This window comes from Balearica regulorum, chromosome 7 (assembly GCF_011004875.1).
Source record: "Balearica regulorum gibbericeps isolate bBalReg1 chromosome 7, bBalReg1.pri, whole genome shotgun sequence".
NCBI classification, from domain to species: domain Eukaryota; kingdom Metazoa; phylum Chordata; class Aves; order Gruiformes; family Gruidae; genus Balearica; species Balearica regulorum.
The window spans coordinates 6,646,855-6,664,261 of record NC_046190.1 but is presented as its reverse complement, the minus strand read 5'-3'; the positions used below and the strand labels follow the sequence as shown (position 1 = coordinate 6,664,261).

General features: G+C 41.4%; 3 protein-coding genes across 8 annotated transcripts in view; 2 read left to right on the top strand and 1 right to left on the bottom strand.

The window, feature by feature from the left end:
* Positions 1-8,196, top strand: part of GRK5 (G protein-coupled receptor kinase 5) — a 170,384-nt gene extending 162,188 nt beyond the window's left edge. For 5 of the 6 annotated variants that reach the window (XM_075757769.1, XM_075757767.1, XM_075757771.1 and 2 more), the window contains one exon: positions 159-8,196. In XM_075757769.1, coding sequence (XP_075613884.1) covers positions 159-257 — 99 coding nt within the window. In that variant the 3' untranslated portion in view covers positions 258-8,196. The remainder of the gene's footprint in view (positions 1-158) is intronic. The other variant, XM_075757768.1, reaches the window with a different exon arrangement.
* The window catches only part of BAG3 (BAG cochaperone 3), a 260,283-nt gene that overhangs the window by 142,042 nt on the left and 100,834 nt on the right, over positions 1-17,407 (top strand). The gene's annotated exons all lie outside the window — the stretch shown is intronic.
* On the bottom strand, positions 12,072-14,484 carry LOC142602485 (uncharacterized). Its single transcript, XM_075757491.1, has 2 exons — positions 14,353-14,484; positions 12,072-12,622 (listed from the first exon to the last, which is right to left on the bottom strand). The coding sequence occupies exons 1-2, from the start codon at positions 14,431-14,433 to the stop codon at positions 12,095-12,097; spliced, it is 609 nt and encodes a 202-aa protein (XP_075613606.1). The 5' UTR covers positions 14,434-14,484; the 3' UTR covers positions 12,072-12,094.

Below are 17,407 nucleotides of genomic sequence, written 5' to 3'. Positions count from 1 at the left end.
AAGTAAGAAAATGAAGAATATTTTACATCCAAATACCTTCAGAGAAAAGTCTTGCAGTCCAGTCAGTACGTTATGACCATAGAATGAACAATGTTGGACTAAAAGAAAGCATGGCATAGTTGGAGAATCTAATTGTCATTGTCGTCTTCTTTCTACAGCATCAGAACAATTCGAAGAGTTCTCCAAATTCAAAGGCCAGTCTAAATCACCACATAAATTCAAATCACGTAAGTTCAAACTCCACTGGAAGCAGCTAGTTCCAACTCAGTTTTATGAAACAACATGTTGCATCCTTCCACTATAATCTATGGAGCTTCTATGGATGAGAGAGCCTCCACCGTTGAGTGAAAAAAAAAAAAAAGGATCTCCCAAAAATGGAGATTTTCTATCCATTCCTTCCAGTGGAGCCTCACATTTTAAGAAGAATTTTCCACTCAGGTCTGTTTTTGGAGGTGGCACTCAAGACTGTGTGAATCAAATTTGTCTATTTAGAACATTGCAATAGAAATTCAATGAACATGACTACTTGCACGTATTTAAATAGCATCATACTAGAACTGAATTTTGTCTTTATTATTTTTAAAGAAAAGTTTTGTAAATTTCTCTATTGTCTCAGTTTACATTTTGTACATTTGTATTTAAATGAAAGTCAGACTTTGGAGGTGTATATTTTCCAAGCAGCAGCTGTAAAGCCATGTGTTTTAAGACTTTTTTTTAAAAGAAAAAAAAAAATGTGACTCAAGACTTCCAGAGCCTCAAATGAGAAATCATTCTTTTTAGTAATTCTAGAAAATTATTCATAAATCACTTTATCAGACTGGGTTTTATTGACATGCATTTTTATGGAACAGTTTATTCTTCATTATTTTACATCTGTATATTTGGTTTACAGCAACACTGCATACATTTCTCCTCTTCATTAGTTTGTAATGTCTCACATTAAATGCTAAAAGACAGGATTTTGATGCATTCAAGAATGCTACTTGCTATGCCTAAGGTTTGTGATGTCATGGGACCAGCACAGCTGAGATTTGCACTTATGTTGTTATCTCATCAAAAATTTTTGGTTAGAAAGGGAACCCTATTTTAAGCCCTTCTCCTTCACTAGTTTTTGTGCCATTTCTAATGACAGCAAGAACAAAACTGAGTGAGAGGTGACTGGGAAAGCAAATGACCATTTGTTTTCCAAAGACTTGAAACCTGCACCTGCTGAAATGAGAGCAAAACTCAAAGTGTTCTCCATGCTGCAGTCAAAAGTCCAAGGCTTTTTCGTGGTTGCTCATATCAAACAGGTAGCAAGAGGAAAACTCAGTAGTCTGGTTTGTGCTGACCATGAGATTCATGTCAGCTTGAGCTGAGCTGTGGAGGTTCAGAGGGGGATCTGAGCTGCTTTTGAGCAGTAGCAGAACCTGTAGGTTGTGTCTGCACTTAGAGTCCTTTCATGCATCATGCTAAACACACCATGACTCGTCCCCTCAGTTAGGTCCTCAACTTAACTGAACAAAATGTCAGTTATGAAATAATACCTCCCACTTTTGGTTCCATCATTCTTTGTCCAAGATCCTTCAACCATTGTTGAAAACCGTGTTCCCACTGGTATAAACAGGAGCGGTCAGGATCAGTAGCAGTACCTCAGGCATCAGAATCATGGTCTTGTCAAGTATGCCGCTATCCATTATTATTAAGAACACCAGATCAAAATTATAGTTACTTCCCTTCAACAGGAACTGGAAAACCATTTTCCCCCAAGCGCAGGCAGGATCTCCATAGCCCAGTGTGTTCTGTAAAACAGGTTGGTTCACCATGCTCTTTACAATGTCAGCTAGAGTAGACTGATGATTTTACACCCTTGGGTCGATCAGGAACATCTGATGGTCAGCCTGGTGTGTCTAAAACCCTGTTAGCTATTAGTGCAGATAGTCCCAGGGTACAAGGAAGCACCATTCCAGTGGAAGTCTCAATAGCCAAAATTCATTAGACTATCATGTATATGTTCTCTCTGGCCAATGCAGAAGGCAAAAAAGATGCAGGTTAGTAGTGACAAAGCTCTGAGTGAGAAAGGCACAGGAATTACATACTAAAACACCTTGAGATCATGGGGGAGAGACAGAACAGGGCCAGGATTTGCATAAAGCAGCTGACAGGGAAAAGTCAAGGAAGGGGATTGGGGCTTTGGCACCTTTATCAGGAGTAACGTATTTTAAGATTCAAGTCCACATTATTTCAAAAGCCTCCAGTTTTCCTGGTCATTAGTAGACACACAGTGAAGTGTAAGTGTGCCATAATATCGCCAAGAAGTTGTTCCTCTTTTTCCTTCAGATCAGTCTAGCCCAGAAATTCTGTATTGGTGGTGCTCAGGAAGAGCACTCTCCCATGTGAGGTGATGGGATTGCAGATCTTACGGAAAATGTCAGATTTTAGAGAGACAGTAGTATATGAGAACTTTGAGTAATTTTCTCTATCAGCTAGAAACTAAATCTGTAACAGTTTCAGCTTCCTGACAGGAGGGAAATGAAATATTGTAGAGGTGAAAGCCACTATGCACACTGTTCTCATGGCCTGATGTAAAGCTACCTAAGTCAACAGGAATCTGATCAGTCATTTGAGCATGCTCTGGATGAAGACGTACTTGTTCTGGGAGGTTTTCAGAGGCCTTCTTCAATGACACATGGGATTTCACCTTATGTCAAGAAGTGGAGGAACAGATCTTAGCCAGACTACCGATGTATATCAGCGTACCTGAGACAAGATACACATCTAAGTTCTTCTTGGAGAGCTGCAAATGATGTGCAACTTTAATTTGTTTTCATCACTCTTAAGACATCACCCTGTAACAGTACAATGTGTCTGTGCACTCTCAGTTATCTCATCCTGTGCACTGATGCTAGGGGAAGGGGGTGCTGGATGGGGGCTAGAGTGAAAGACTAAGTCTTGTTTCCACTACTGCCATTATCGCACTTTGCAGCAACAGGCAAGCATATTGCCCCATCAGAAAAACGTGGGTGATAATGTCTGCTTATCACCATGAGGAAGGAAAAAAAGGTGATTGGGCGAAGGCTTAGCCCATTAATATTTCATTGGATAAATCTGATAAAACTGCAGCTACTGGCCCAAGGGCTTTGTCTCCTACATGTTACCAATTTGGCACACAAAACTAAATTATCTTTACCATCTCCCCCTTGGGAAATAAAATCCTAACAACAACAAACCCCTTACTGAAAGCTGGGTAACAAATTGCGAATAGATTGTAGATGGCCTTATACCTCTTGGATGCTATCAGCCTTAACTAGTGGTGGCTGACTTTTTTTATATGACAACAGTGAATGATAGCAAATGTGCCTTCTCCTGCTCTCCTTTCAGCTGGGACAGTTCCTTACTCAGCACCTGTAGGAGCCTAGCAGTGGAGACACAGGGACAGTGCCAAGTCCTCGAATGATGAGAGATGCATTCAGTGAGTCCTGATACTTGGAGGACATTATTCTAGGGTTAGGTATCCTGAATCCTCATGATTGTATGGAAGAAGGATGCTTATATACACTTAAAGCATCAAGCCTGGGATGAAGTCCTTTCAGATCCCAGCCCCTTGGGAGCAGTGAGTCAGTAAGGGGAGAAACAGAAAACAAGACCAGTTGAGGGACATTTCATGCCACATCCCCAAGGTGTTGCTATCCTGTCTGACAAATTTAAACAGTATTATGATGCTGATACCTTCCAGTATCCAAGCCCTGAAAGACTCAGTTAATATCATATATCACTAGTGATAATGCACAGTCCTAGGAACCTTCTAGTCGGGTTTTGCCTACAACAAAACCTGCAGGATTTTCTTCTTTATTACTTCTTTTTTTTTTTTTTTTTTTTTTTAATAATTCAGCTCACCTTGCACTCAAGACTGGCATAGGACCACAGTCCTCTCACTTCCACTGTGTGACCAGGTGCAATCTGAGCCCAGAGCTCAGGCAGAAGCCCTGCCGAGGCAGTCCCCTGCAGAGCCAGGCTCCAAAGACACTTCACATCTGGCTCCATGGAGCCAAATTCAAGAAACACTGGGAGCCGTGGCTGTTCAGGAACAATGAAAAAAAAAAACAAAACCAAACCAAACCAAAACAAAAAACCCCCTTATAGTTTCATCAGACAACCTTGGAGAACATTTGCAATGGGATTTTTAGTGTTTTGGTTCAAAGTGCATAGTTTTTGAGGTGAGCTTGCACATAACAAAGGAGTAGTTATTTAATAGCTATCCACGCCGATTAATCTTCTATATCTCCTTTCCAGTTACAATATAAATTCTTTCCAAACAATGCATATGTTCAGATCTGGTTGCTTGTTTTAAATAGACAGATGAGCAAACTTAGCTGTTTTTAAGAATCAGAAATCTTTTGCAATCTGATCCTGAATTGTGCAAGCATGGTTTTTTATTTTTAAATCTTTACTGAGTAGTCTGATGAACACTAATTAGTTTACAGGCTTTTATGATTCAGATGTTTGCTATTCATATTCTACAGCATCTCAAGGTTCACTTAAATCTTGTAGTGTTTTTTCCTGGTCCGTTTTTGGACGAGAGGCTTTTATAAAAAAAGGCATAATGAAGGAAAAAGATAACAAAAAATAGACTCTTATGTGTGCACTCTTGACCTGGATTATCTGAAAAGAGATTTTTTACAAGAAAGGCCATGACTTAGATGTTGTTTCTGAACAAAAGCCTGCTTGTGAAGCTCAGAAATGTGCAAAGATAATCACACCAAACAGGCACTGGAGATCAAACTGAGCATTGGGGAGCTGCAGAATTCAGTATCGCAGAATTCATCTGGCCCTACTGATTAGGCATGCCTGGTAACTGGCAGTTCAGAGGCAATACCAGCTATCCGTAAGATCAGTTTGATACCATCTCAATTTTCAGTCATTCCTTCCCACAGAAACTATGGCTAAGAGTGCCATCAGCAGTAGGGAACCAAACTTGGCTGATCCAGTAAAGCGTCTGATTCAGAGACATTGACTCTTAATGTCGTTCAACCAGACAGGATCCAGCTTGAATTCTTTGCTTCATCTGTCAAAGCCTCGCATTTCAAATCAGTTGCTGTTGATCTTTTTCAGTAGAGATGCCTCAGCTAAAAAGAAAAGCAGGGAACCAATCTGTAATACAAATAAAACCATGGGCAGGACAGGGAAGACAGACAAGCTGTGAGCTCTGGAGGACAGTGTGAAAACTACCATAATGTGCGTATCTTCAGCAAGTGTGCAATGGCAGTTGTCATCACACATCGCTGCACGTTCTTCATTGGTTCATCATATGTTGCTCACAGTTTTTTGAGTAACTGGAAATCACACACATGAGGTCACATTAAGCATAGGGTCTGGCCCGTGGCTCAAAGGCAACGTTGTCCCTGTGAGGGTCAGATGTAACAGTTTGGCAAGGCAAATAGGTATCTGCTCAGCCTACACGAACAGCCATCACGCAGGGCTCCGTTCCCATCTACCTGAGCCTCAGTCAGGAATTCCCTGCGTAGACTTTTCTGGAAGAGCAATAAATGCGCACCCTTATAGCACAGCTTCTTCTTCTTCTTATGACGTCCATGGACTGGGTGGCTGCAGGATCTAATTTCGTTGTGGGCAAGATATGGATGTTTTAACCTCTGCTCCACAGTTAGTTGTGATTTTTTTTTTTTTTCAGTTCATATTTGTCACACTCACTTGTTAAGTCTCTCAGTGCAGATGAGACCATACATCAGACATTTCTAGGCATTTCCTATACAATCTTTCAAAATACTCAACTTTGCTGTGAAAGAACATCCTGGGGTTCGTCCGCCCCTTAGGATGTAGACCATCATCCTTCATGAGTGTAGCGTGAAGCACAAAGTAGCCTGCAGGAGCTCTAGAAGTCCAGACTAAAATTAATAATACTTGGGTAAAAGGTGCCAACTTCATAAAAGCACCACCTTTTGTCTGGCCCTGCAATGAAGAAGTCCAGTGGTGAATGGAGTGAGACCCAGAGACTGAAAGGCTCTCCTGCCCAAGGATGGTCCTAGTCTGTCTCAGGCTGTGGGGAGGTACATTTGGCAGTGAAGTTTGGGAGAATCTGTCTGTTCAGTGGCTCCGTGGAAAACGGAAGGTTCCAGAGTTGTCTATGTCAAGCCTTCCACAAATATGACCTGCAATTTAAAATACTACTAATTATTTAGAGTAAGAATAGTAATGACTGACACCCTCCTGCTAAAGCTGAGAGAAAGACTGCATACATTTAAAACAATTTTTCACTTTCGTGTTCTGGGCAGGACGCAATCTCTTTTTATACTAAATAATATTGTTCATGCAGTGCTGGCTGGTAATAACTTTCTGTCCTTAACTACAAAAAGAAAAGAGCAATAAATTGGTACAGAGAATTTTGCAAATTATTTCCTTTAGGGAAACCACCGAAGAAGGTGAAAGCCAACAGTATGCTACAATATTGTATGCTCACCTCCCCCAAATGTCTCTGCGATAACACAAATACAAATACAAGCTGCTGCAGTTGGATCAGCTGAGCTAGTGTACTGTCAAATGGGCTTTATGAAAGAAACAATTTTAAACAAATTGCTGCCTATTCACTAAAATGAATATTAGTGCTGGCGCAAATGTATTCTCCTTGATTTATGTACTGGATCCAGAAGTGGTGGTTTGTATTTGTATTCTGCCCGTGTTTTTCTTCACTGCCCTGGGCAAACCTCTGTGCAATTTTGTTTTCCATTTCTTAAACATGGAGGGATGCTCTCTGTCTATCAAAAGAAATCACTTTGGAGTCTCTGCATGAAACAGATCAATATCAACTCTTTGTATTATTATTAAAGTGAAATAGGCTTAATATAGCTGCTCTTATTTACATGACTAGGGAGATGGCTCTTGCAAATTAGGGCTCTTTTTTATTATTGTTTTGTCTTAGTTCCGTAGATATTGAAACAGAATGCATTGTGCTTCTGTAAAGACATCTCCAACAGAAGATGAGATGACAGTGCAAGTGTTAAAGTATTCATTTCTCATTTAAGATCTAGCTAGTAATTACGGCATTCACACAAACACTTCCTCTTTTTTTATATTGGAAATAAATAGTTACGAGGAAGGGAACAAAATAACATTCATTGGTCCAACTTTTTTGGCCAAGCCTGCAAACAAATCCCCAAGTACCAGTTAAGTGAGATGCTGTGTGAAGTCACAATGATGCACGTGTGGCAAACGTTGGGTCAACTCGCTGCCCAGCTATGGATGCAAAAGAGGCAACCACATGCCTGGGAGCAACGGGCTCCAAAGGGGAACTCCAGGTTTTCTGGAGAATCAGCGGTCCTGTAGAGAAGATTCACTCCCAGAGAAGAAACATTTCAGGCAGTGGCTGGATGACAAATGCGTTTTCCTTTCTCATCACCCCACACGCAGCTGTTAAATATGTTTATTAGCAAGCTGAAACGAGTTATTTCATGTGTATTGAATGCGATCTCCCTTAATTGCATTTCTTTTAAACACTGGACACTCTTCTAAAAGACTTAACATTTTAGCCTTTTGAAGGTGAAAGTTGTAAAAACTTTATTTTGTGTTTCTGAGCAATGTAGATAGACCTAAAGATTTCATGAACTATCATGTGGTTGCCCATATCTGACTAATAATTAAATTGTAAAATTGCAGTTTCATATTAGGGTTAGTCTTTTCACCTGCTTTAAAAATTAAAAATCATATTTGGTATATAAACAGACACAGAATATCCTTCTGATTGAATTTCAAGAGCATATCGAGGACTAAATGTTTTTAAGCACTTCTAATACTGTAGTCTATAAGAGGAGCAGACACTTCTAAAGCAATGTTAAAAGTTGTCTTTCATAACTGAGTCAACAGATCATTTTTGTAATAAATTAAAGCAAGTGTTCTCAATTAGAAGAGCTAGTGGCTGTTGGTATTGTACAAACAAAAAATCATTTTAGTATCCAAAGGGTTAGGGGTGGGGAGGGTCTGTTTGGTTTTGTTTCTCTTTCCAGGGAGATCTTTAACATTGTTTGATGAAGCTAGTTTCATTTTGAGATTGTTACTGAAGATAAAGGCTTCTGTGTTCTATGGCTGCTTGGATTCTTCGTACATAATGTCCTAGTAATGTCACAGTGCTGCTGTATCTAGATCAAACCACTGTTTTGATTGTTTTTTTGGCTTTGTTTTTTTTTTTAATAAATTCCTTAATTTAAATACATGAAAACTCTACGTTTTGCTTTAATGAGGCATGTAATCAAACAGAGCTTCCTCAAGTCCTTGGGATCTTGAAGATGATTACAGTGAGAGCGGGGTGCAGCTCATATCTTTCTAGATGCCTTTGTGGCTTCACGTGTTTTCATATTACTGTCTTTTGTATTTTCTGTCCCATCACATCTTCACAGAGATTGAGGGAACTGAAAACCAAACCGAGGTTGTGTCTCACTTTGTGGAAGTTCAGATTCTCATCTGAGAGCAGGTTGTGTTTCCCCTGAGATGTCCTTCCCCTGCCTTCCATCCTCACATCCCCAGCCTTCCTCAGCACTGCAGACTCTCAGCTAACACGACTCTTGGCGACCTTAGAAAGAAGTTCAAGGAAAGGATGATGAAATCACCAGTAGGGACACAGGCTTCGGAAGAGATGAACTATTTTTTTTTAAGTTGAGCACAGCCTGATTTATGAGGCCCTACAGAGGCCTTTGCCTAAGCTCCAATTAGGCAGCGAGAAAGTGTTTAGAGAAGGAAAACAACAACAGCAACCAACCGTGCTCTTCAGTATTCCGTGCAGAAAGATCTAAACCAAAGAGTAGCTGCGAAATCTCCAGGAGGAAAGTGGTGCAGTGCTTTTTCTTTAAGAGAAAGAAGAATTTTTCAAAGAGGCCAAAAGAATATTTTTATGAGACTGGTAATGGCAAACTGTGTTTGCATCAAGTTTCATGAAGGAACATTGTGAAAACAGATTATCTCCATGAAAGCGGCAGCTACACCCAACAGCTAAACTCAGTATAAACTAAGGTAATAGACTACACAAATTCAGGTCATGCATATTATCGCTTTCCAAACAAACCCAAGCCATTTTTTCACAAGATTTTAACAATCTGAGAGAATGTGAGATGGAATTTTATTTGCTCTTTAACAGTTCTTGGTGGTTTTGTTCTCTCTGTAACTTGATGTCCTTTCTGCACAGCAACATCTAGATATGTTCCCTCTTGCGAGATGTAATCTTTCTTAGACTTTTCCACTATCTCCAGCATGAGATGTGCAGCTTCTCAGAGGAAAGTATTACACTATTTTGAAGGAAATCCAACTGAAAAAAAAAGTCAACTTTTTTAATCCCTTAGGGTACTTTACAGATGAAAAAAATCCCATAAATGGGCCTAACTGTGCAATTTCAGGTCTATGGAGTGCTTCTGGGCAAGGAGACAATACAAGTTTCTGCCAAGTCAGAGTCTAATTTGTTGGGTTTTGTAATTCTACTTCATATTTGGTATACAGTAAAAAAATAAAATGAAAATAGGGCCTATTAAACTTGGTGCTCTGACTTGTCCGGAGTGGAGAAGAGCAACTCTGCTGCAGAGGCTGAGCGGCTTGAATAGTCCGTATACAAACACTTGGGTGAATTTTACCCAATTCTCTTTTTTTTTTTTTTTTTTTTTTTTACATTACGGTTTATCATTGTTAATTCTTTTCTTAAGGAAAGTTTGTTCCTCTGCTGTCAGCAGACATCATAACGTCACTGGCACCCTAACAGTGCAAGGCTCCATGCACCTCTGTTAGCCTATATGCAGAGAGGCTCAGGATGCTCCAGACGTGCTAGTCAGGGGTCATTACAGTGTGATAATGATTAAAATATCAGGAGCAGGAAGGCAGGCCATTTGTCTTTTTTTAAAAAGCTTGTGGGTAGGAAGTGACTTGCAAAACTAAACTTCAAAAGCACACATTCAAGGGTGCAAAGCCACAAGCTTAAGGAAAGAAAGAATTAATGTTGCCTGTGTTCCATTAATACTGTTCCCTTGTCTTTATGCACTGTTGTTATTATGCCCTCAAATAATACTATGTTATTATTATGCATTCACTCCTAGAGGAGAAACTAACCTCTGGCTGATTTACAATGAAAACCAGATGCATCCCCTCTGTGGCATCTGCTAATACATTATGTGTTTCAGACTTTCATTTAAATCTAAAAAAAATATTTTCCTTCAGGGAAAATCTCACCTAATTGGCTGCTCCCCTCCATTTGCAGCAGTAAGGCAATTGTGAATTCTGAAAAATTCATTTAGCCTAAGTATATAATGCTTTCTCCCCCACCCTAAGGACCAAGAGCTCTCAGTATCCTTTCTCGGTTCCCTTAGATGCTATTGATCCTAGGATTGGGAAAGGTATGTGGACCTCTTTCCCTTCCCTTTTTTGGGGGAAACCCTCGGTTCTTTCCTGAGGGGACTGGCAGGAGACATGAGAGATTCCTTAATCTGCCCTCTCCTCTCCACATATATCATAGAATCATAGACTCATAGGGTGGATTGGGTTGGAAGGGACCTTAAAGCCCATCTAGTTCCAACCCCCCTGCCATGGGCAGGGACACCCTCCACTAGACCTCGTTGCCCAAAGCCCCATCCAACCTGGTCTTAAACACTTCCAGGGAGGGGGCATCCACAGCTTCTCTGGGCAACCTGTTCCAGTGCCTCACCGCTCTAACAGTAAAGAATTTCTTTCTAACAGCTAATCTAAATCGACCCTCCTTCAGCTTGAACCCATTACCCCTTGTTCTGTCACTACACTCTCTGATAACCAGTCCCTCACCATCTTTCCTGTAGGCCCTTCAGAAACTGGTAAGCCGCAATTAGATCTCTCTTCACTCACACTCTCTAAAAGACACAAATAGGAGGCCCAGGAGCTGTGGAGGCCATGCAGCAGAAGAACTGTTCAGGTATGACACAAGGGACAAGACACACCTTGGGGCAAGTTTCACCAGCGCTGAAGAAATGGGAGGAACAGGGAGGTCAAAGTGATGGGGAGAAGCCAGCACTGGAGGGGAGGAGGTCTAGCCAGGGGCATGGCTTACTCGTTATCTCACATTAAAACAAGTTGGAAAGCAGAGAGAGAAACATCAACTCAAACCAACACTGTAGTGAGGAATTTATTGCTGATGATACCACAGGCAGCAGTAGTTCTTTCTGGAAGCTTAAATAATTGCCCTGCTTTGGGTCTGATATTCAGTGAGTGTACTGTGGAATTAAACATTGACATTTCACATAATAAAAAGATTCAGCTGCAGCTGAATACTTAGATGACCACTATAAACACTAAAATACAATAAAAACTCTGAAGTTCCGATTACATTAGGAATTTGCTATGTTGTTCTCATATTTACAGTAGAAAAGAGGAAAGGAGCCTTCTTTCATATTTAATTCCATCATTTGCACTTTAGCATTTTTTTCCTCTTTGCCCTTGTAGTGCTTTTTAAGTCAAAGGTTTGTGAGTCTGCAAATAAAACCATAATGGCCCATCATATTTAAAAGTAAAACTTACATCCGTGTTTGCTTCTTCATGCATCAGACACTTACAATGATCCACCCAGTGATTACACGTGGCAACAACTGAAAATCAACCATTTCTCGTCAACTATTTGCATCTGTGCAAAACATCGCCGTAAATGAGTCGGGCCAAAGTGACGTGATAAAAACCAAGAGGTTTAAAACAAGCGAAGTAACTAGGGAGAACACAAGAGTCTGTCTTCAGATCAGCTAATACAAACTGCACACTAAAACCCACAGATAGATAGGAAACCAAGCTGCTCCTCTGACACTAATCACTTTTTATTAAGGCAACTTAAAAATTCAAGTAATATGTGCATGTGTTTAGAACACTGCTCTCTGTATATAATGTCACAACTATGTCTCAATTATACTGATTCTTTGTGGAAAATAATTGAAAACAAATATATGCAATGTTAATCAAGAACACAAAATGAGAGAACGTTTTCTCCCACAAAAAAGCACGTTTCTGCGTCAGAGTGGACTGACATACATGAACTACTTAAGTCAGAATGGTGCTCAACAGGAACAATTCTTCCTGGGTTTTGGGACTGCACGAAAAGCTGTAACCAGCTCCAGTATCATTTTTTTTGCACAAATGCTTCTAGGGGAGCAGTGATGTGCATTGTCAAAATGTCCAAGAAGTCACCCTTGTAGAGGTCCAGGACATTCTGGGTTTCCTCTTCATCGTTATGCTCGATCACCTTTTTGTTGTCTTGACTTCCTGAGCTGTGGGACTCTTCGCTCTCCTTGCCGTGCCCCATCATTACCACAGCACTGCAACTGCTTCTGCGCCGAGATCCTCTGCGGGTGAGGAAGGGGTTCTGGTTCTTATCAGCAAATCCCTTTGTCTTCCTATTAGACCTCTTACTTTCGTAGTTCCTGAGCTCCATTAGCCTCTCGTTGAAATACTCTTGCAATGGTTTGTCGTGGAAGTCACTGCTGGTTGTCGGGTGGCCTTTCGAGTAGCCTCTGGAAGAGCCCCCCAAGCAATGGACTAACGAAGCTCTGCTTGGAAAATGATTTGGCTGTGATGAGGAGCTCTTTTCTCTTTTCAAATCCTGGAAAAGTCGGTTGAAGGTTGGAGTTTCCAAATAATTTCTTGATAACTAGTTAAAACAGGAGGGGGAGGGAGAAGCAGGATAGGGAAGAGAAGGGAGAAGGACATCTGAATTAAAATATGCTGGTTTACATAGCAAAGGGATCTTAAGCATATGGATCCATACAGTAAACAGCTGTTGGGGAAGGCTTTAGGTTCTTAACTCAAATTCCCTGAAGACCTAGGAGTTTGGTACCAACGCCTCTCTGGAACAGAAGTCCATTGGGCTGAGGTTAAACAATGCTCAGCATATGTACTTCCCACTGCCCCTCATGTACTGCTACAATTTCATGTAGCCTCTCTGAAAATCTAATTTTCTGAAAGAATCTCTCACCTGTCTGTATTAACAGAACTTCAGGTTTATCCTTTTCAAATCTCCTTAGCCTGTAGCTGCTGTTTCCCATGGTAAAACCAGATCCCACTTGTAAGAAATTTTGTTCTTTTTTTCCCCTTTCCTTACTCCAAGGTAACTCTGCTCTGAATCACACTGTATTATTACAAGAATTGCAATTTTCACATAGAATGCATTTCTACATCTTAAAACGATGAAGTTTATTATTATTACACCACATATCGTAGATGCGCGTGGCGTTTTCTCCTCCTTTCCATCACAGGATGCCTATCTCCTCGCTAATCAACCAATTTAATACCTGGGTTACTTGAATGGTCAAACACAGGCCTGATCCAGCTCCCACTGACACCAGTGGGTGTCTTTATGTTGATTTCAGGGGAACACCCATGCTGCAACTCCTTTTATTGACTATGAAAGAAGTCAATGAGTGCCAAACAAGTTTGCTAGAAATTCACCATGCGAACGATCGCATTTTCTTGTCCACAGTTAAATGTCTCCTGGGTTTTCAAAGTTACTGCTCTGCCGCTTCCACCGTTCTCACAGCTATTCCAAGACACCCCAGCCTGTCGCAAGCTACCAGGAGCAACAGCTGGTTTCTGTACACCAAGCTAGACTGGACTGTGTTTTTTTCTCTGAAAAACTTCAGCAGTTCAGCTTGAAGGAAGAAATGTTTTATATTATATTACTGTTTCAAATCAATAAAAAGAAAGACTATACTGTGTATGGATGACAGCCACAGCGGGATCATGGAACATTTTGCAATCTTTTATTATGCCTGACAATGACTTTGGTATAAAAAACCCCCCATTATTCATGCAGTTTTTGACAATTGCTAATTAAGTCTAGATACTTGCTAAGAGTCCAGCCACAAATCTGGTTTCAGAGCCCAGCAATGTCTCAGTAGGGCACTCCATCATCAGCATTTGGCATGTTGCCTACTGGTAATGAATGAAAAACATTGAGCGCAAATGAGAAATAGTTGGTTGGACATGCCATGTAAATTGAAAAGTAATCAAGTTTTTGATCTCTCACTATTCCATCACACTTCATTCTGGAAGGGACCCAGCAGATCTAATGACCCTGCCTAGAGTGGTTGTACTTTTGGAATAAGTTAGGTAATTGAAGAACAATAAAGCTTGACTAAAAAGTAGTATCTCCTTCCTACCTTAAAAAATGGTTTAATAATTCATAATCAACTTAATAATTAATAAACAACTTAATAATGTGGCAGAATAAAAGTCTTTCAAATTAAGTTTTTCTATACCAAAACACAGCCCAAAACTTACTATCATATCAAATATTAACTTAGCAGGAAGTAACGGAATTACTCTAACAGTAGAACAGGTAGTAGTTCTCATATATTGCAAAGAGAGTTTTTGCATACAAACCTTAATGTCCTGGAAGCCTGGATATTCTGGGATGATGGGCAAGGTGCACATGCTAATACTGTTTGACCGTCTTTGTTTCATCGTCCTACGAGAACGACTGCAGTTCCTGGAGAGATGGGATTGTCCCAGCTCAGATGGATTTTCAGCAAAATGGAGTGGTTTACAGTCTTTTATACAGCGAGTTCTCAGGCACATCACTGAGGCAGGTCCCTCCATTTCAGCACGATTCAGAAGAGTTTGGAAGCAATCAGTATTCCAGAATAATTCTCTCTCCTAGTTTTCCTCTAACGTATAATCTCCTAGCAGTGAGGCCCTTGACAGTCTGTAATGTTGAGTCCCAGCAGACACAGCAGACAGTCTAACGGCTCTGAGCAGTACAGCTCTTGCTGAACTGGATTCTTAGAGATCATAGGCAAGTGATGCCTTCGCTGAGGTCTGGAGCCCTCAAACCATTAATGCCGCATTTATCCTCTGAAAGCTCTTCACAGAAGGTCGGTAAATCCAAACCATGAACGCAAAGAGTTCAGGTGAGGGGAGAATTTGCGGGGATTATAAAGTCTCATACCGTCATCTCAGACAGCCTAACGTGACTGCTGACGCGGCAGCAGTTCGAGAAGATCAGCAGTCCACACGCAGGAGTTGGCACTCGGCTGACGTTGGAGCTGGCAGATCACTGCCCTTCTGGCTAGGGATCCCTGACAGCAAAACAGCAAGGGCTTTTGCTCAGTGAGGCAAAAGGTGAACAAGTCAACACAATTAAACAATAGGTCAAGAAAAACATTGTAGAAAGTTGTAATAAAAAGTTCCCTCTGAGAAATCCTATGCCACTAGGCTTCCTCAGCACAGTTGGAGATGAGCTACAGCCCTGGAGGTCTGAGGAGGTCCAAACTGCCTTGTTGTTTGTGTAGCTGTGTCTGGAGAGGGATGCGCTGCCTTCAAACAGCCCGGCACCAGTGCAGATTTGGCAAGAGGCCATGGTAAGAGCAAGACTCCTTTCAGCCAAAGCTGTGAAAATGTTCACGGTAAGAAGCAATAGCTGCCCTGAACAGCTTACAACCTAAATACCGTAGATGGAGGGCAGTCAGGAAAACAGCCCCACGGTTTTGATTTGAAGATAGGTTAGTGGTATCATCTGCTAGAAACAGATAAATGTATGTAGTTGCAATAGTTGGGACGTCATGAACTTTGGCAGCACGGGGCTCCTTATTGTCCGCAGTGACAGCAGACATCTGCCGTTTGGAGGCCAGGACCTCCAGCCACTGCCCCACCGGGGCCAGTTTGCATGCAGAGCATTGGCACTGAGGGATGAACTGCCTCTTCTTCATCACATGCCATGGAGTAATTACTGTGCTCACTGGTGCTTGTGGAAGGTAGGCAGAGGGGATTTACAATCCCCTCAACTTCCAGGGCTTCTAGCTTATTCAAGGCATCCATAAATATTTGCACGCTCTGAATACGTGCGTGCAAATATTTGTGGATGTCCTGGATGAGCCAGAAATCCACATCCATCCAGGGTATCCATAAATATTTGCATGCATGTATTCAGAGCACTGACTGTGAGCTGTAAAGAGCTTTGGATCTTAGCCATGAGACCATCATCTGGATCCAGGTTAGTGCTTTAGACTCTCGGGCAGATGGCAGCTTGGCAGGCTCAGGGCAGAACCTTCAACAGCAAACACCCATCTCGCTGTCGGACAAAAGCAGGTCAGGCGTAAGAACTCACGTAAACATTTACATCCAGCCCTTCGCTATCCAAATGCAAAGATGCAGCAGCATGTTTACTGGTTCTGGCTCTGACATTTTTTATTTGAGAGTAAAACAATTCTCAGGCAGACAGGAAAGCTCTCGATATGAGTGACCATTTCAGTGTATCACTGATCAGGGTCTGCGCCCATGGCTCTGTAAGAGCCACACGCAAATTCAAATATGAGGCTGATGGTAACAATGTGCATGCAGAGGTGTCACGATGCTCACAAAGTAATAGAACTATGAGTCATCCCTGATACAGCCCTGATTATTTGCATTGTTGTTGTATACATAATGGTATCTTAGTACATAGGTACAATGTGGCCTTGCTAGTAGTACCTGAGAAAAATTAAAAAAGCATTAACAAGGCTTCTTGGCACCAAATTTCCTCCTAAAAGACTTTCCTGGTCCAATTTAGAAGAAAAAAAAAGAAAAATATTTATTTACTACTCCTCCTTCCCAGATCTTTCAGATATTGTCTGAGCCAAAGTTGTCTTTGGGATGTGTTGCAAGCAAACCTGGGCCAATAAATCGCTGTGGACAGGCAGGAGACGGGTCTTGTCTGTAAGTCTTCAGGCCAAGTCACTACCTCCAGGTCTAAATTGCTTCAGCCATGCAGAGGCAGGTAGTGTGCAACCTGACCGGTGGCAGAATATGCTTTACCTTGTGAAGAGGGAGAGAAAAACACAGCAGCAGCAGGAGTCAAACTAATTTCACTGGCGACGGAGAGCTTTGCCGTTTCACAGATCAAGGTATTCATGGTACTGCCCACAGCTGTCATCTGATTCGGAGAAACAAGAACCGTGCAAAATAGCTGCCGTTGACACAGTTGCTTTGGGAGATGGGATCTACTGTAAGTGCAGAGGCTTTGCAGGGGACCTGCAAATGCACCGTTACTGTCGACACGGTAAAGCGTTCACTCTTTCCACTTAAACTTGCAGCCTGAAAACCTCTCATTATCAAAATTCATTCCCTCTTCTCCCCTGAAAGCATTTGCCTGGTTGAAGTGAGACACCAGCAGCTTTTAGTCTGTAATTGCTCATTGTGCTTAATGAATATGCGAGTGCTACATACAATGTGTGACTTGCATGGAGCTTGAAAAAAAAAGTCCCACGTTCCTGTTTTAATGGGAGGTTCTGATTCTCCTCCCGCAGTCTAAAATCGGAGCTCACGGAGTCTGTTCTTTTATAATCCCGTGTTCCTTCTTGTACTGTATCATTACTGCATACAGTGGGGCCAAGGTAATTCTCTCTTCAGCAAAGCTCACTATCCTGTTTAATATGAAACTTTACATTATCCTTTGATCATC

Bases quoted from the DNA above. Each gene is read 5' to 3' on its own strand.
- LOC142602485 (XM_075757491.1), bottom strand. From the start codon at position 14,433: ATGAAACAAAGACGGTCAAACAGTATTAGCATGTGCACCTTGCCCATC. The intron at 12,623-14,352 runs GTTTGTATGCAA...TGTTTTAACTAG, and splicing joins CAGGCTTCCAGGACATTAAG to TTATCAAGAAATTATTTGGA.